Here is a 20,037-nt window from a genome sequence, read left to right on the forward strand (position 1 = left end):
TCTCTCTCTGTGACAAGTAAATAAATAGAATCTCTAAAAAATAATAATATTTTATCCTCTAGCTTTATTGGAAGAATATATATTTAATACATACAGCATACAAAATATGTTAATCAACTATTGTTATTATCAGTAAGGCTTCCTGTCAATAGTAGGCTATTAGTAGTTAAGTTTAGGGGGAGTCAAAAGCTATACACAGGTTTTTGACTGCACAAGGGGTTGGTACACCTAACCCCTGTATTGTTCAGTGGTCAGTTGTGCGTGTGTGTGTGTATGCACGCGTGTGCGTGTGCATGTGTATGTGTTTTGTTTCTTAATGTCTACATGGACTTTACTTAAAATATATTTTTATGGACCTGCCTTGTCCCTCCCTGGGTAAAGTGCTATGGACATAGAAGAAACCTGGGCTGTCATTCAGCCATCACATTGGTTCAGCCGGACCAGTTTTTAATACTTCTCTAGTTGTTCAAAAGCCACTGCTCTAGGCTACTAGTGCCCATTTCCACCCCAGTACCTTTCCCAGTCCTCCATTTCTTAGCAAGTAAAGAGGGCAGTCATTGGCAGAGCATAGGGCCTCTACATGAACAATGTTTTTTTTTTTTTTTTAATATTTTATTTATTTATTTGCCAGAGAGAGATAGAGCACAAGCAGGGGGAGAAGCAGGGAGCCTGACTAGGGGATCAATCCCAGGACCCTGGGATGACCTGAGCCGAAGGCAGATGCTTAACTGACTGAGCCATCCAGGTGTCCCAGCAGTGGTTATTAAATGTTAAATATTATGGCTGTTACCTCAGTAGGAAATGAAAACTTTTGGGGAAGCTTCAGGGAACATCGAAGACTTGTGTCCTCAGCTCTAAAATAGAAGAGTAATACCTACCCTACCGACCATGTAGGATGATTATAAGGGATAGTAAGTTCTGAAGCTAATGTATCCTCTGTTGTCTGTGGAATTACATCTTTTTGTAAGAATTATCTTGAAATGTTTTCAGAGTAACTAAATATTGACATAAATGCAAAAGGAGGAACTTGTGATTCTTCAGTCTGTAGTTAAAGTTTTCTTCCAAAAAGACACTAAAGTGATGGAAAATATCACTAGTGTTTTTATTTTTTCTCTCATCTTATTAGGTGTTTATCAGATCAGCAAACAAATCAAAGCTCATGATGGCAGTGTGTTTACACTTTGTCAGATGAGAAATGGGATGTTATTAACTGGAGGTGGGAAAGACAGAAAAATAATTCTGTGGGATCATGATCTGAATTCTGAAAGAGAAATAGAGGTAAGGATGAAAATGAAACATAAAAATTTTAAAATATTAAGTTTTCTAAGTGCTTGTCTTCGTCCCATAATAACTTAACACACTTTCCTGGGAAACTGGTGCACACTTTCTTTTTTCTCAAAATTTTTTTGAATTTTTTAATAAACAGATAATGTATTATTAGCCCCAGGGGTATAGGTCTGTGAATCGCCAGGTTTACACACTGCACAGCACTCACCATAGCACACGCCCTCCCCAATGTCCATAACCCCACCACCCTCTCCCTACTCCTCTCCCCCCACCACCCTCAGTTTGTTTTGTGAGATAAGAGTCTCTTATGGTTTGTCTCCCTCCCGATCCCATCTTGTTTCATTTATTCTTTTCCTAACTGGTGCACATTTTTATCATTTCATTCTCTCATAAAAAGAAAAAGAAAGGAAAAAGGACCATTTTATTAAACAAAATAATTGGAAAGAGTAAATATACATATATATGTTATATATATTGGGCAGACTAAGTAGTTTTTGTTTATTTCTGAGACTATCTTTTACTTATCCAAAAATATAATCATGCAGACTTAAAATTCAGCAAACATTCATCAGATACAGTATCCACCTCTAAGGTATAAAAATAACCAGTTTGATTTTAAAACTTGAAAATAATCTTTTAAACAGTGGGCTTAATGATAATCACTCTCTGTGTATATGTCTGCTTCATATCCTGCACCAAGTGTATGCACAACACCTGACAAGTATTCTGCACTCAGGGGAAGTTTGCTGCTTGCATTGAGTTCTCTGGAAGTGAAGTGGTTAATAATAGCATTCTAAAGGTCTTTGATTCTCAAAGCAAGGGCAAATTTCACAGAGTTTAGTATTGCTTCTTTTTTTTTTTTTTTTTTTTGGTTTGGTGACTTAAATTTTGAAATTATGCTGTTTTCAACACATAATGTGTTTTCCAGACAAAATCTTTTCTTTAAAAAGAGGGTCCCAATAGTATACTGCTCCTGGGTTTTATTTCCAAGAAGACAGACAAGAAGTTGAAAGAGTCACTTTATCACAACCTTAGGTTCATAATGAAAATTCCACTTCCTTTACTATTTCTTTTTTTCATAGATAACTTTTATATCCTTTGTAATCAAAAGATGCACCATCTGTTCATCCCTTTTGCCATTTCTAACATCAGTTTGGATTGCCTTTGGAATTTAATTATTTGTGCTTTGAGAAGTCACTTTGGGTCCTCCTTCATAAAGAAGAATTGCATTATTTCAGAGTCATTGCTTGGGCTTATTAGCTTATTAATACACTATTCACTGAGAGTATACCGTGTAGTGCATTAAATGAGATTGATCTCCCAAGGAGTCCTATGAAAGATAGTTATAACGCTTTGCAATATATTGCCTTTTAGTTAACAAATCTCCCTTGTGTTATTCTTACATTTTTATCCTTACAACAATCAAGAATAGGTAGGGTATATATAATTATTTCCCCATATTATAGATAAATTTGTCTTCAGCTATATGATGTAACCCAAATAACAACCAGTAAATAAAACCAGACCACATTTTTATGTGGTCTAATAGAACTTTTTCCCCTACACCTAACTGAACTCTTGAAATCATATAAAATATAAATTAAATTGACTAAAGCAAAGAATGTTGATAATGCACTATAACTTCTGTGTAATAAAATGTAATTGAGTAAATAAACTTCCTGGTATAATATTACCATGTGACTTTCAGATTTAGAGTTCTGTCATTTATTATCCCATAGTTGCTTACAGCTATAAATGCAGCCTTTAGGTAGTAATTAATACATGTTGTTATGTGTAGGGTGACTTTATAAATTTATTTTTTAGGTTCCTGATCATTATGGAACAATCAGAGCTGTAGCGGAAGGAAAGGCAGATCAATTTTTGGTAGGCACATCACGAAATTTCATTTTGCGGGGAACATTTAATGATGGCTTCCAAATAGAAGTACAGGTAAGATGTATGATTTTAACCATTAACTGAATATTTTTTATGATGCCCTCTGTTTCTTATAACAATGGGTCTGTTTCATTTTCAGGGTCATACAGATGAACTTTGGGGTCTTGCCACACATCCCTTCAAAGATTTGCTCTTGACATGTGCTCAGGACAGACAGGTGTGCATGTGGAACTCAGTGGAACACAGGCTAGAATGGACCAGGCTTGTAGATGTGAGTAAAGCAAAATGTGATCATAATCTCCCCACGAAAACTCCCTAAACTGGCAGCTGGGAGCAGCAAAGGAAAAAGGACTCAGCATTGGTTAAAACCAAGTGTGTAGTTTAGTAAAGGGGATGAGGTAAGGGGAGAATGTTTAGTCACAAAGTGTACATGTATCCGCTTTAAAGAAGCAAATTAGGGCAAAAGCTCAATTTTTCTGTTTCAGTAGGAAAAAAAAAAGATTTGACATATTTGTGGAGGATTAATTGTTACAGAAATATTTGGGCCTCTGGTGGTGTTGCAGTTGGATTCAGTAAGCGCTGCTCACTAACAGACTCTACTATCTTCTTTTGGAGTTGATCTCTTACTGTATTTTCTCCCTACCCAACCCAGACATCAGCCTTTTCTAGCCCAAAGGTGTATACACGTTCTTTGCAGACTAAAGAACTGTATACATGTTTGTTGTTATTATCCTTATTGTTCCACTGCCTAGCCACAAGCTGGCTGTCCTTTTCCCTCGCCACTTTGCCAACATACCCCTTCCTGCTCTGAAATTCTTTTTCCTCTCATATCAATGTGGTATTTTTCATTGGCTACAAGAAAGTTGATCGGAATTCCATGTTTATATGAAACCAATTATTTTCAAATGTTTTTGCCACTATTCCCATAGATCTAGGGAGACTTTCACATGTACTCCCCAACAGCTGTCTGTCTCTCTTCTAGGAACCAGGACACTGTGCAGATTTTCATCCAAGTGGCACAGTGGTGGCCATAGGAACGCACTCAGGCAGGTAGGGTCTTGAAGGGAAATGTGAGCTGAGTAATCTGAAGTGGTGGGATGTTTAATCTATTCAAGAATGTTCTCAGTCTGATCTAGAGGACTAATCTTTTTAAGTGGCACACGAATATGCTTGTTGCTCTCATCTGTTATGTAGCCTCATTCATTTGTTCAGTAATTATTTCTTGAGCACCTGCCATTTGTTAGACCCTACTGTGGGCATTCAGGCTACATCAGCGTGCAGAACAAAAATCCCTGCCCTTGGGGAGCCCACATTTTTAGTGTGTGGGTGGAAACAGGATAACAAATAAATATTATAACTAAGTTAGAAAATGTTTAAAGCCATGAGGGTGGTGGGGATGGGACACTGAGCCAGAGGGTTTGGGAGGGGGTGCAGTTGCAGAAGATAAGAGTGGTTAGGATAGGCTTCATTCAAAAGGTGATAGTTCGGCCAACTTGACCCTCCTTTGTAGAATTTTCTATGGTGTCAGAAAGTTTCTCTCCTCCTTTTCTTTTAGGGAAGGGAACTGAAACTGAAATAACCCAGTCGAGCTTTTATAAATCATTTGTTCTTTAGCTTTTGTCATCCTGTCTTTTTTTTTTAATGTTACACAGATAGGTTATAAAGGTGTATTTCCTGAAATTGTCACTAATTACTTGTCTTTACAGACCTTATACAGTACCTTTCTAAGGTTATTAAGTAACACATATTTATTATCTATGTATTTTTAATAGAGTTCTTTTTATTGCCTCTTCTAGGAAGTAGGCTTCATCCATAAATAATTTATTAAAGAGGCAGAAGGAAAATATGAAGTAAATTTCCAAAAGTTAAACCTGTAGAAAATGTGGAATGCTGATTTCTGATGTGAAACTATTGTGAACACAATAGAAACGCTTTTGTTTATATGACAGATATTTCAAATCAGTTCATTTAAATCTAAATTTAGTCATTAGGAGTTTTTTAATAGCAAGTATTTCCTTTTGGTTGTTGGATACAAGTGAACTCCTCTAGAAAATCGAAACACTCAAATTCCTTCTATATAGCACTACAAAATCTAGAATCATGAAGGGATGCCTGGGGTCTCAGTCAGTTAAGCATCCGACTCTTGATCTCAGCTCAGCTCTTGATCTCAGGGTTGAGTTCCAGCCCTGTGTTGGACTCCACATTGGGTGTGGAGCATACTTTTTTAAAAAAATGATGAAAAAACAGGTCTCTAGTGATAAACTTTGAAACATGGATGCTATTTGGTTGAATCTGAAAGAACTGAATTTTAGAATTAGACTGCTAGGGAGGGAGAGTAATTGGTGAAAACTTGCAAATATTGACAGTGTTACTATCTCAGATTTCTCCAAAATGCATGTTGTTATTAGATTATTACTTCAACTTGGTGTATGTCAGGTCACTTTGTAGGATTTGAAGGGAGCTATTTTCTATTTTACAAAAAAGTGTTAAGCACATTAAAAGCAACCTGAACTAAAGTATTAAACTTGTTTCCAGAAAGCCACAAGTGAGTTCACTTTAGTCTGTTTTGGGTAGATGAACAAATACCACAAATACTGAGGTCAAGACTAATTATTTTTATTTCTTTCTTTATATATATATTTATAAATATGTATTTATTATATATTTTTATTTATATATCTTATTATTTATTTTTATGTATTTCTTTAAACTTTCACAAGAGTGCAACAAAATATTCATTGGTCTCTCCATTGCACAGACAGAAAACCAAGACCCATAGAGCTTACCACTTGTGATCGAGCTAGGATTTGAACTCAGGTTCTATATGGGTCCAAAGCTGATCACTTTCCACTACTCCATTAATAGTCTTTGACATGTGCTTGTGGTGTTGGTAGCATTACTTAGAAATATTGTAAGGAAAGTTTACCTTTGAAGGTTAAATCACTGCTGACATACTTTAGAAACATTTACTGTATATACAAAGGAATTAAACACTGAATAGAGTGCAAGGGCTAGAGGGATTTGAATCATTAAGACACACCACTTCATTCAATGAAGCTGGAGTGTGTGTGTGTGTGTGTTTGCTTGCTCATGCAAACACGTGTGCACAATACATACAGAGCCTTAATTTTTAAGGAGAAACTAGCCTGATTTAAATTTAGTGAAGTTACTTTCTAAAATTTATGTAGCTGCAAAATCATAATGAACAAACTTAGAATGAAATGTCACTCACTCAGTTAACATGACTTAAAGCCAGTCGTTTCCTCTTGGAGTTGTGAGTAGGAAACACCTTATAAGTGAGAGTGATGTGATAACTAAATAAAAGGTGATGGACATTATTTAGAACCTGGGGGAGGGGAGGTGTAGTTATCCATGTTCATTCTATCCATTACTCCTGTCTTTGGTTTCGCATCTGGTTAGATTCTATTGATTCTTGGAGAACTTTCTCATTTATTTTTATTTTTTACATGGGTTTGTGAATACCTGGCTTGTAGTGTCTGAAACTGAAAATTCCTCAGTGTAGCCATTCAGATATATTATCATTGACGCCTCATTGTAAAAAAAAGTCACACTTAGGACAAGGAAATTTTTTTTTTTAAGTATAGTGCAACACATGTCCAAATTGTGCATGATCCAGAAAAGGTGACTAGCAAAATGCTTAAGGATCTTTTCATGTCCAAATCTAGAAATGTATTTCTTGGAATCAAGAAGTAAGCACAAGTATAAATTATCACAGTGATAAATAAAATTGTCATTTAAAATAATGTATTACTACTATAATTTCTAAGGGAAAAAAACATACAGCCCTAAGTGGATGTAGTTCTTTCTTAACATGCTAATCCTCACATAATAAAGGATTCTTTTTAACAGCTTTATTGAGATATATACCAGAAATTACTCATTTAAAGTATACAATTAAGTAGTTTTTAGTAAGTTCACAAGCTTTATCACAAGCTAATTTCAGAATATTTTCATTAACACACACAAAAAACTCTCTACGCATTGGTAGTCACTCTTCATTACCCTCACCCATTTTCCCAAACCCTGGGCAACTGGTCTTTCTGTTTCTGTAGATTTGCCTATTCTAGAAATTTCATATAAATAGACTCTTATAATAAGTAATCTTCTGTGACTAACTTCTTTGGCCTAACATTCATATACAAGTTTTTGCGTGGACATGTTTTCAACTCTTCTTGAGCATATACCAAGGAAAAGACTTGCTGATCTCTGGATAATCAAATTGTTTTCCACAATAGCTACATTTTACAATTCCACAGCAAAGTATAAGGGATCCAACTCCCTCACATGCTCACCAACTCTTGTCATTGTCTGTATTTTGAGTAAAGCCATCCTAGTGGGTGTGAAATGCTTTTTCATTGTGGTTTTGACTTGCATTTCTTTGATGGTGAATGATGTTATCTTTTTATGTACTTATTGGCCACTTGGATAGCCTTTTTAGGAAATGTCTGTTCTATCCTGTGCCCATCTTTGAACTGGTTTGTCTTTTTATTGTTGAGTTGTAAGGATTCTTCATGGATTCTGGATGTCGTACCTTATCAGATATGATTTGCACAGTATCACAACCTTGATTATTGTAGCTTTGTGGTAAATTTTGAAATTGGGAAATGTGAGTCCTCCAAACTCCAACTTTGCTCTTTTTGAGGTTGTTTTGAATATCCGGGATCCTTTGAATTTCCACATGAGTTTAAAGATTAATTTTGGCAGTTTCTACGAAGAAGCCAGCTGGCATTTTGATAGGGATTTTTTTTTTTTTTAAGTTAAATCAATTTGGGGAATGTCAGTATCTTAACGGTATTAAGTCTTTCAATTTATGAACAGGAAATGTTTTTTCCGTTTATTTACATCTTCAGTTTCTTTCAAAAATGTTTCTAGTTTTTACATTTTTATTTAAGTTCCAGTTAGTTAACATACAGTGTAATAATTGTTTCAGGCTTATAGTTCAGTGATTCAGCACTTCCGTACAACACCCAGCACTCAATACAAGTGTACTCCGTAATTAATCCCCCATCTACCTCCCCCTTGTAAAGCAGTTTGTTCTCTAGAGTTTATTGGTTTGACCCCTCTCTCTTTTTTCCCTTTGTTCATTTGTTTTGCCTTTTATTTTTAAAGATTTATTTATTTACTTGAGAGAGAGAGAGAGAGAGAGAGAGTGGCATGCACTCACATGCACGAACCAGGGGAGGAGCAAAGGAAAGGGAGAATCCCAGGCTACCTCCCCACGTGGGACTGATCCCGCAACCCCAAAATCATAACCTCAGTGGAGATCAAGAGTCAGAATTTTATTTTTTAAAGATTTTACTTATTTATTTATTTATTTGAGAGAGAGACTATGAGATGCAGGAGGGTCAGAGAGAGAAGCAGACTTTCCACTGAGCAGGGAGCCAGACGTGGGACTTGATCATGGGACTTGATCATGGGACTGTGGGATCATGCCCTGCGATGAAGGCAGTCTCTTAACCGACTGAGCCACCCAAGAGCCCTGCTGTTTTGTTTCTTTCTTTTTTTTTTTTTTTAAAGATTTTATTTATTTATTTGACAGAGAGAGAGATCACAAGTAGGCAGAGAGAGAGGAGGAAGCAGGCTCCCTGCGGAGCAGAGAACCCGATGCGGGGCTCGATCCCAGGATCCTGAAATCTTGACCTGAGCCGAAGGCAGCGGCTTAATCCACTGAGCCACCCAGGCGCCCCTGTTTTGTTTCTTAAATTGACATGTGACTGGGCGCCTGGGTGGCTCAGTGGGTTAAAGCCTCTGCCTTCGGCTCAGGTCATGATCCTGGGATCAAGCCCTGCATCAGGCTCTGTGCTCGGCGGGGGAGCCTGCTTCCCCTTCTCTGTCTGCCTGCCTCTCTGCCTACTTGTGATCTCTGTCTGTCAAATAAATAAATAAAATCTTTAAAAAAAATAAATTGAGGGGCGCCTGGGTGGCTCAGTGGGTTAAAGCCTCTGCCTTCGGCTCAGGTCATGATCTCAGGGTCCTGGGATCGAGCCCCACATCTGGCTTTCTGCTCCTCCTCTCTCTGTCTGCCTCCCTGCCTACCTGTGATCTGTCTCTCTCTCTGTCAAATAAATAAATAAAATCTTTTTTTTTAAATAAATAAATTGACATGTGAGTTAAATCATATGGTATTTATCTTACCTGATTGATATATTTCACCTAGCATAATACTCCCTAGCTCCACCCATGTTGTTGAAAAACGAGATTTCCGTCTTTTTTATGGCTAAGTAATATTTCTCTGTGTGTATCGTATCTTCTTTACCCATCATTCATCAATCAGTGGACACTTGGGCTGTTTCCATAATTTGGCTATTGTAGATAATGCTGCTGTAAACATTGGAGTGCATGTGTCCTTTTGACTTAGTATTTTTGTATTCTTTGGATAAATACCTAGTAGTGAAATTGCTGGATCATAGGATAGTTCTTACTAAATTTTTGAGGAATCTCCATACCGTTTCCCAGAGTGTCTGTCCCAGTTTGCAGTCCCAGTAACAGTTTAAAGAATTTCCCTTTCTCCATACTTTACCACCTGTTCTTACACTGTTGATTTTAGCCATCTGACAGGTATAAAGTGATAATTCATTATGGTTTTACTTTGTATTTCCCCAATGATCTGTGATGTTGAGCATCTTTTCATGCATCTGTTGACCATATATAATGTCAGTCTTTGGAAAAATTTATACCCATTTTTTAAGTGGATTATTCATTTTTTTTTATCAGATATGTCATTTGCAGGTATCTTCTCCATTTCAAAGGCTGTCTTTTAGTTTTGTTGATTGTTTCCTTTGCTGTGCAGAAGCTTTTTATTTTTATGAAGTCCCACTAGTTTATTTTTGCTTTTGTTTCTCTTGGCCTCAGGAGACACATCTAGAAAGAAATTGCTATGGCTTATGTCAGAGGTTACTGCCCGTGTTCTCTAGGATTTTTATGATTTCAGGTCTAATATTTCGGTCTTCAACCCATTTTGAATTAATTTTTGTGTTTGGAGTAAGAAAGTGGTCCAGTTTCTTTCTTCTGCATGCAGCTGTCCAGGTTTCTCACCATTTGTTGAAGAGACTTACCCATTGGATAGCCTTTCCTGCTTTGTCAAGGATTAAGTGACCATTGTGTTGTAGGTTCATTTCTGAGTTTTCTGTTCTATCCCATTAATCTGTATGTCTGATTTTGTGCCAGTACCATACCGTTTTGATCACTACTACTTTGTAATTTAATTTGAAGTCGGGAATTGTGACGCCTCCAGCTTTCCTTTTCAAGCTGTTTTTTACTTTTTAAAAAGGATACAAATTTTCACATCTGTTAAATTTGTACCTAAGTATTTCATTCTCCTGATACCATTTTAAATGAAATTGAGAAAACAGTTTCATTTTCAGAATATTTATTGTTGGTGTATATAAATAGAACTGCTGCTCCTCTGATCTTGTATCCTGCAACTTTGCTAATCTCATTTCTCCTAATAGTTTTTTAGTGGACTCCTTAGGATTTTCTGTAGGCAGGAAGACTGTGTAATCTACAAATTGTTTTCTTTCCAATCGGAATGATTTTTTTTTCTTGTCTAAGTAGAAGAACACCCAGTACAGTAGTTAATAGTGGCAAGAGTGGTCATCCTTATCTTGTTTTCTATCTTAGAAGGAAAGCCTTTCACTACTAAGTATAATGTTATTTGTAGGTTTTTCATAGATGCTGCTTATGTTGAAGAATTTTCCTTCTGAGTTTGTTCAGAATTTTTAATCTTGAAAGGGTTTTAGATTTTGTCAAATCCAATCCTTTTTTGGTCTATTGAGACAACATGTTTTGTCCTTTATTAATACAGAATAGTGTGTTGTTTTTAAGATGTTAACCTTGTGTTCTTGAGGTAAATCCTACTTGGTCGTGGTATATATGTTTTATATGTTGCCAAATTCAGTTTGTTCATATTTTGTTGAAGATTTTTGCACCCCTGGGCCTCCAGTGGCTCAGTCGTTGTCTGCCTTCGGCTCAGGTCAGGATCCTGGGATCGAGCCCCACATCGGGCTCCCTGCTCTTCAGGAAGCCTACTTCTCCCTCTCCCACTCCCCCTGCTTGTGTTCCCTCTCTCTCTGTGTCTCTGTCAAATAAATAATAAAAATAAAATCCTTTAAAAAATGATTTTTGCATCTATATTCATAAAGGATATTGGTCTGTAATTTTCATATGATGCCTTTGCCTGGTGTTGGAATCAGGTAATAAGCATATAAATGGATAAAAGTTAATATGTACTAGTATTGTTAATCATTAGTTACCAAAATCTTAGATCTAACAAACCAGTAACTGTAAACCATTTAATTAATAAATTACACTTAGGCACCATACCTCACATGTGATTTTCAAATATAACATTCTCTTTTTTTTTAATTGAAATACAATTAACATACAGTATTATCAGTTTTTTATGTGTACAACACAATGATTCAGTAATTCTGTATATTACTTGGTGCTCATCAAGAAAACTGTACTCTTCATCCTCTTTATCCTTTTCACCCCACCCCTCTGGAAACCACCAGTCCTCTGTATTTAAGAGTCTGTTTGTTTGTGGTTTTTTTTCTTTGTTTTTTAAATTCTCCATGAGTGAACTCATGGTATTTGTCTTTCTCTGATTGACTTATTTCACTTAGCATTATGTCCTCTAGGTCCATCCATGTTGTTGCAAATAGCAAGATCTCATTCTTTTTTATGGCAGATTAATATTCCATTGTATATTTACCACATCATCTTGTTTTTTAAAATTTGGGCTTCTTGGTGGGATTTGAAGTTTTTCATAAAGAATATGTGTAAACCTGAACTGCTATGAATTTGAAAATTTATAATCTCTGAATTGTTAAAAATACATTCTGCTTGATTTTTCCAAAACCCCAATTGATCATCCTTCCCCTTCAAATTTCTTGAAACCAGTTTCCCTAAAGGCACTTAATCTATATAGCACCCCCAGACCTCGGAGGAACCACAGACATATTTACCATCCCATCAGGATACCAGGTCTATATCATCTCAGAATTATCCAAGCACCTTACACAGAACTTTACTCTGGTCTTGTTTGGACCCAGTTCTGTTTCCAAGCCAACAGAGTTGCCATTTTATAGGCTGGTAAATGGAGGTTAGACACCTGAAATTAGAGAAATCAGTGGGCTGGAAGTGATGATAAGGAGAATAAAAAGCAGGATTAATGTTGGAAATTGTTTCAAAGAAAGAAATCCATAAAATCGAGTCAGTATATGGAACATACTATATATAATATATATATGGATAGAAAGGGGAGTGGACAGACTGAGAGAGGTGACTTCAAAAAAGATCCCAAAGTTTCTGGTCTGCAGAAATGGTGACAGCTTTGACAAGGAAGCAGGCTGGGGAAGTGAGCCTGGTGAGTAAGTAAAGAATTTAGTTGTTGACATGAAATCACAAAATCCTAGACCTGGAGAGAGTTAAGTGATAAGGCTCAAATCCACAATTTTGAGGGTGACTGTCACTTAAGCAAGCCAATAGTGTAGCTAAAGAACTATTGACTCTCAAATTCTGAGTCTAAGAAATGCTCCTGCTGTTCAAAAGAGGCAGTAATCAAAGACATATTAGCGTTAGCTAAGACTTTTCTTTGACATAATTAGAAGAGAAAGCTTCTAATTAGAAAAGAATAGCTTTTTCTCTCTAATTCGGTGTTAACTTGGCCCATGGGTACTTCTGAGTTCATTTCCCATTGTGCACAATGTCTTTGAACTCCATCAGCATGAATCTCCCTGAGTTCTATCTTGTTATAAGTCCAGTTCTGAGTCACTCTTCAGATGCTGATTGAGTTCCAGCAACTTGTAAAGCTCTGAACTAGATGCAGTGGGTAGCACAAAGAAATATGAGACTTGGTCCCAACCCTAAGTAGATTGTAACCTAATTAGGTACTACATAAAGGGTAAAGAACATATCCTATTATAGTGTAATAGTACTTGAATGAACAGACACTAATGCTTAAAGATCAACAGAAAAATTACAGTGAGTGTGAGGTAATTACAGTGAGTGTGAGGTCAGAGAATGCTTCACAGGGGAGGGATTGGTCCTGCCTTGAAGTTCTTGGATCTTAAAGAAGCAGTGAAGAGTCAGGAGTTCATAATAAGCAGGAGGAATAGATTGAGCAAATGTGGGAAGCTGTGAGCTAACTGGATTAGCACATTACTAAATTCTTCTTGATACCTAAACAGTGGAATCCAGACTTGTTAGCCTGGCCTTTAAAAGCTCATTAAAAATCTTTCCCTCACCACTCCAGCTAGAATGGTCAAGTCGCTATCCTTCATATATATGCCAACGCTTTTTGTAGTTTCTTGTCTACTGCTCACTACCTGTTTTATTTCTTACCACATTTGATGTGACGAAATCCTAGACCACCCATCTCCTCTGTGATTACTCCCTGCTCTGAGACTTCATAATCCTTATAACTTGTATAATTCATACTTTGATCTGTTTACCACTTTATGAGCTCACTCCTTCTCCCCAGTTAGATTATAAATTCTTCTACCTCCTTGGCTAACTCCTTTTTTCTCTTTGGATCCCTAAATGTTAATGTATCTCAAAGAGCTAGGAAGAGTACTTTCTATGGAATCATACCCTTCCCTTGTGTGATACTAGTGAAAAGCACAAGGGCCAGAAGCTCTCTGAACTAACGACGTGGTTGATGACTGGTCAGATATTTTGGAATCAGAGCATTTTGTTGTTTTTATTTGTAAAATAAGAGGGGCTTATTAGGCTTCTCTTTCCCCTGTTTTGACTTTACATTTTTCTGATATAAATTATTCCTGTTCTTATAAGTAGAAGATCATAAGGAAGTGGGGAATGGCACAGGGCAGGTGGTGGGGGGGTTACAAACCAGCCACCCAGAGGACACACTTTATATTATGATGACTATTTTTTAACTCATTATAAAAGTCTATATATTCACTTAGGGACTTTAAAATATCATACTTTCCATTTCTAAAATCTTGATTCTTTTCTTGTGACCAAAGAAACCAATATAGTATCTTTTTAGAAAGTCAAGAGAAATGATAGTACTAGGCTTTGGTACTTGACCCACAAGTCAGAGTCATTTAAATATATCACCAAACATTTCCCCTCTGTGTTACTGAGCAGTTACATTTAGAAGGATGCATTAGGTCCTTTAGGCCTATAGGCCTTAGGTCCTTTAGGCCTGATAATGATCCAGATTATCTTAAAGCAGAAGCTTGATTCCAATATATATACTCTGGACTGAAATAAGAACATACTTCAACACCATGATGAAACTTAAATACTTATTTCTCGAAAATTCCCTTTGCTAGAGGATTTGTTGTCTTCTCCAGGCATTTGTTAGCGACAGTGGTCCTGAGCCCAAAAGTCTTTTCTGAAGCTAGAACTTAATTCTTGCAATGGAAAAAGTGGAAACTTCAGAATTATTGCTGGAGTCCCTATGGAAGTTAGGTACTTCTTATAACAAAGTTATTGAATTATTACTAAAAATTCTTTTTTTTTTTCCATTTTATTTATTTTTTCAGCGTAACAGTATTCATTCTTTTTGCACAACACCCAGTGCTCCATGCAAAACGTGCCCTCCCCATTACCCACCACCTGTTCCCCCAACCTCCCACCCCTGACCCTTCATAACCCTCAGGTTGTTTTTCAGAGTCCATAGTCTCTTATGGTTCGCCTTACTAAAAATTCTTGATTAAAATAGGATTAACCTCTGATATATAATTAAAGAACTAGAAAAAGTAGGCAGGTTTGTTTTTTAAAGGGTTTTTTTTTTTTAATAGCTACCATTTATTATCAGTCAACAATTCAGAGTCTTAGGTTTCTACATATTACACCAACAGACATTCTAGAGTTTGTTGTGGGTTTTGTTTTGTTTACGACTTTTTAAGGGAATTTCCAAAAAGAGAAAAGTATTTGTCATTTTCCTAGGAAGATTAAATTGACTTGGAAACAGTCTTAAAACAGTAGTTTGGGGTCGGGGGAACAGTAGTTGGGGCTCTCCTGATAAAAAATGGTAATTTTTCAAATGCCTAAGATAATAAAGTTTCCATAAATTCATTAAAAACTTGACATCTGATACCTACAGAGTGGCACTATATCTCGTTGTTCTTTAGGTCTGTCTGATCATTCTGGGTTGGATTCTCTTGTACCCTTATTCTGAAAAGGCAGTTCATTTGGTATCAGCTTTGGTATTTCTTCCCTCAGAGGAGTTTAACAATGTTAGCCATAAAAATTGATTAATAAATTACATTCTCAGAAGAAATGTATAATCTATGGGTACTATCCAGTTGTAGTAAAGTAACACACCTTGTGAAATGGAAATGATCGCTAAACATGCAGCACTGAGCTTCAGAGTGCCAGCTTCCTGCTGTTGTTGGCCTTAACTCAGGTATTCACATAGAAGCCCTTTCTCTTACCAACATAGAACACAGAATTTATGAATTAGGCTAGCCACCTAGAAGTTTCAATCCATAGCTCACAAGTTACTAAAATTCATTCATGAATATTTTTAACTAGAGAGGGATTTCACTGCTAGGTAGTAAGAGTCAGCATCTTTTAGTCTTTCATCTTCTACCTTGCATGCACTCAGGCATGTTAAGCGACATCACTAAACTTTTTAAATTCTTGCGTGCCCTTTTCTCTCTCCTAAATAATATTTCTTTTAATCTGAAGGGGAAATGGTCTCTTTCCAGGTATTAGTTTTAAAGCTTCAAAATTATAAGGAACTGTCATTATGATTTCTTCATTGACTTATTTTAGTGGTTGATTTTTTCCCATCTTAAAAACAAAACTTGCTAGTCTTGTCCTGTTCTCATCACATTAGACAATTCTTCCTGAGGGTGCCTGGGTGGTTCAGTCGTTAAGCATCTGCCTTCGACTCAGGTCATGATCCCAGGGTCCTGGGATCAAGCCCTGCATCGGGCTCCCTGCTCAGTGGGGAGCCTCCTTCTCCCTCTCCATCTCCCTTGGCTTCTGTTCCCTCTCTCGCTGTGTCTCTCTCTGTGAAATAAATAAAATCTTTTAAAAATAATAATTCTTCCTAAAACTTGGCTTTTGTCATGTTCAAGACTTACCTTGTATTTGTTTATTCATTCTCCAAATACTTATTTATAGTGACTGATCCGAGCTAGGCCATGCCTAACTCTAAAGTCCTCTAAGCAGCGATATATATGCTCTTTATAACCTGCCTTCCTCTCACTTATCCAGTCTCTAGTTATCTTCAGTTGCCATTCTTTGCTTTATACCTCATATTTTGCCATGCTTTTTCTGAAGCACCATCCTTCTCTTCAAGTGCCCTTTACAAGAAAAAAGGATTTATTTATTTTAGAGCAAATGAGCATGGCGGGGTGAGGGGCAGTGGGCAAAGGGAGAGAATGTTAAGCAAACTCCACACTGAGCAGGGAACCCAATGCGGGGGCTCCATCTCTTAACCCTGAGATCAGGACCTGAGCCGAAACCAGGAGTCCAAGGCTTAACCAACTGCACCACCCAGGCACTTCTTCAAGTGCTCTTATTAAAAAGATTGGATAAGGGGCGCCTGGGTGGCTCAGTGGGTTAAAGCCTCTGCCTTTGGCTCCGGTCATGATCCCAGGGTCCTGGGATCGAGCCCCACATCGGGCTCTCTGCTCAGCAGGGAGCCTGCTTCCTCCTCTCTGCCTGCCTCTCTGCCTAGTTGTGATTTCTCTCTGTCAAAAAAAAAAAAAAAAAAAAAAAATGGATAAGTCATTTATTATGTAAATTTAACCATTATTTTACCTCTCAAAAGGCTGTTCACATTTTGACCTTTCCCGTAAATGTGAACAAGAAACGATCTTGGAAAGAATTCAGAGCAGTGTGTACATGTGGAGGTATTGGAGAGGCAGAGCGCCCCCTGCTGGTTCCTTTGAAATCACACTAAATAAAAAGCCCTCTGCTTTTCCCCTCTGACCTTCATACTGTCTGTTCTCCTTCCCATCTCCATAGCTGTGCAGCTGTCCCTCCTCCTGCTACTGAACCGCCTGTTCCCTCAGTGTTCAGCTCAACCTATCCTACATCCTTACTAAACGTTTTTCTGTGTCTTCTATTGTTCATTTCCCTTTTATGACCTTCTCTATTGTATATGGTCACTATCAGTGAAATTGGCTCTTAATTGTCCTTTGTTTCAATTGCCTCATTTCTTTTTCCCCATCTCTGGTTTAGTCTTCAAAAACACTGATCCTGTCATCTTAACTTTCTGTTTAGATGCTACCTAGCAAAGAGACCCAGTTGACATTGAGTGATTACCTAAATAGAAATGAGAATGTGCCTAGGTCCATAGATATACATTGTATTTAGCAACATTTTGCAAAATTTATCCTTCAGTGGATGATGGAAACGTGATATTTAAAGGCATTATTAAAATTCATTGAAATTTTTTAAAAGGGAGAAAAAGTCAGCAATCTTTTTTTTTCTTTAAGTGCTAATATCTGAAGAAAATTTTTATTTTTACTTCTTAACAGGTGGTTTGTTCTAGATGCAGAAACCAGAGATCTAGTTTCTATCCACACAGATGGGAATGAACAGCTCTCTGTGGTGCGCTACTCAGTAGGTAGGCGGATTTACCCCCATCCTGGCACTCAAAGCATTTCTCTGTCAGTGCATATTTTCACTTCCACTAAAACTGACTACTTTTTTCTTTACTCTCTAAACTTGTTAACTATTGAATATGTTTTCCCCAACATCAGATTAAATTCTGTTGCAGGAAACTGCAAAAGATCTTCTAAAGTTAAACAACATTCTAAATCATCAAGCAAATTTAGAATGAACTGTTACAACTGCATTTGCAGTTGAAAGCAGAATACAGTCAAATCCCATTTTGGGGGAATGATACATACTTGGGATTTTTAATAGGTATTAGGCTGAATGTTACATCTATTTAGCAATCTTTTTTGTATGTAAGAAGATATAAATTGTAGTAATATTCAAAATATACACTATTAGAGGTTGTTCAAGTTCTTTAAAATCTAGTTGTATTACTGGCTACATAGTCATAATTTTGTTATTTAGGTAAAATACTCAACAACTCTTAAGAATTTGATAAATTCATTTAGCCTTGTTTGAATAATTCTTTATACTTTATTCAGTATGTTAATTATGTTTCCATAATATTCCCATTCCCTTTTCCTGTTATTAATATGGTTTCCATTCATGTTATTCTTTCATGGAGTTAGTGTGAGTGACATTTGCTTATATTTGAAAATATATTCCAGTCCTTAGATCAGTGTGGGATTCAGAGGCTCTTTTTGATTGCTTCTAAGTTGTTTAAAAGGAAGTGCAGAATATTGTTCTCTGAGTTAAACATGGAAGAAAGAATATTTGCTCAGGCTATAAGCCTGACAAGTTATCTTAAAGCAGAAAAGGTTTTCTGTTTGGCTTGGCTTTTTTAGTGCTGTCCTAGCAAATTGCTACAAACGTAGCAATTAAAATCCAAAGATCAGTTGGACTTTATTGACCGTCTGTTCTTTGGAAAGAACAATAGAAGAGACCATAAAAGAAGAGAACATAGTCCCTTCCCAAGTTGGAGAGTCATGTGTGCTCAGCTGAAATGAGCAGTTGAACACTCAGCTCCATGAATGCTATGTACTTAGACCCATAAGAGCTCTTTAACTTTCCTGGAGCCAGTGTGTAACTAACTAGGAGGAGATGACCCCGGAGTCCACAACCTTTGAGTATCTCCAAGAAATGACTGGACGAGATAGCCATGTTTTTCAAGTGTGCTTAGTGATGGAAGGATTCATTCATCAAATACCAAATAAGAAAAGACAAATATCATATGATCTCACTGATACAAGGAATTTGAGAAACAAGACAGAGGATCATAGGGGAAGGAAGGGAAAAATGAAACAAGACGAAACCAGAGAGGGAGACAAACCATAAGAGACTCTTAATCTCAGGAAACATACTGGAGGAGAGGAGAGTGGGAGGGATAGGGTGGCTGGGAGATGGACACTGGGGAGGGCATGTGCTATGGTGAGTGCTGTGAATTGTGTAAGACTAATGAATCACAGACCTGTACCCCTGAAACACATAATACATTATATGTTAAGAAATCTTTAAAAAGTAAGTCTTTTTTGGTTTGCCTCAAAAAAAAAAGCAAAATAACAGTTAAATTGGTGAGATTTAACGTTTGTAAAATATGATTCATTTAGTACAGGTCCAATAAAATAGCAGCTCAATACATTTCTTTAGTTAACATTTTTTCCTGTCTCATTCTAGATGGCACCCTCCTGGCTGTAGGATCTCATGACAACTTTATTTACCTCTATGTAGTCTCAGAAAATGGAAGAAAATATAGCAGACATGGAAAGTGCACTGTAAGTATTGAAGTAAAATAAATTAAGCTGTAAAATTGTTGGAAAATTTTACTTGTGATAAGAAGTTAGATTTTTACATTGATGTATCCATTGTTTTACTATCCTTAACGGCTTTAAACTTTAATCTCTTTGAAAGCAGATTTACTTTAACAGCAGAATATTGCAGTTCCCTGTGTGATTTAGAAGTGTTTCTTCTTTTTTTTTTTTTTTAAGTATTTCTTCTTTTGATGGGAGTTTAATATCTGTCTGTTTCTGACTAGTTTTAAGACAGTGTCTTAAATCAAAGTTATTTCCATAGGAAACCCTTAGAATAACACTTTTTGAAAATTGATGTGAGTCAGAAATGAAAGGGTATCTCACTTTTAATCCCAGTGTCCCACATTCCTGTCCACTGCCTACACCCTGCAATTTCCTGTATCATCTCTTTTACCACTAAAGTAAAATAATTTATATGGAGATCTGTCTGCATTAAGAGAGTTAACAGAAGCATATTTCCTTGAATTTGTTCTGA

General features: G+C 36.7%; 1 protein-coding gene across 5 annotated transcripts in view; it reads left to right on the plus strand.

Annotated features, from left to right (window-relative positions):
• Positions 1–20,037, plus strand: part of EML4 (EMAP like 4) — a 159,224-nt gene that overhangs the window by 123,809 nt on the left and 15,378 nt on the right. For all 5 annotated transcript variants that reach the window (XM_045979110.1, XM_045979105.1, XM_045979106.1 and 2 more), the window contains 6 exons: positions 1,127–1,278; positions 3,112–3,237; positions 3,323–3,454; positions 4,166–4,233; positions 17,673–17,761; positions 19,429–19,526. In XM_045979110.1, the coding sequence (XP_045835066.1) occupies positions 1,127–1,278; positions 3,112–3,237; positions 3,323–3,454; positions 4,166–4,233; positions 17,673–17,761; positions 19,429–19,526 (665 nt within the window). The remainder of the gene's footprint in view (positions 1–1,126; positions 1,279–3,111; positions 3,238–3,322; positions 3,455–4,165; positions 4,234–17,672; positions 17,762–19,428; positions 19,527–20,037) is intronic.

Source organism: Meles meles, chromosome 15, assembly GCF_922984935.1.
Source record: "Meles meles chromosome 15, mMelMel3.1 paternal haplotype, whole genome shotgun sequence".
NCBI lineage: Eukaryota > Metazoa > Chordata > Mammalia > Carnivora > Mustelidae > Meles > Meles meles.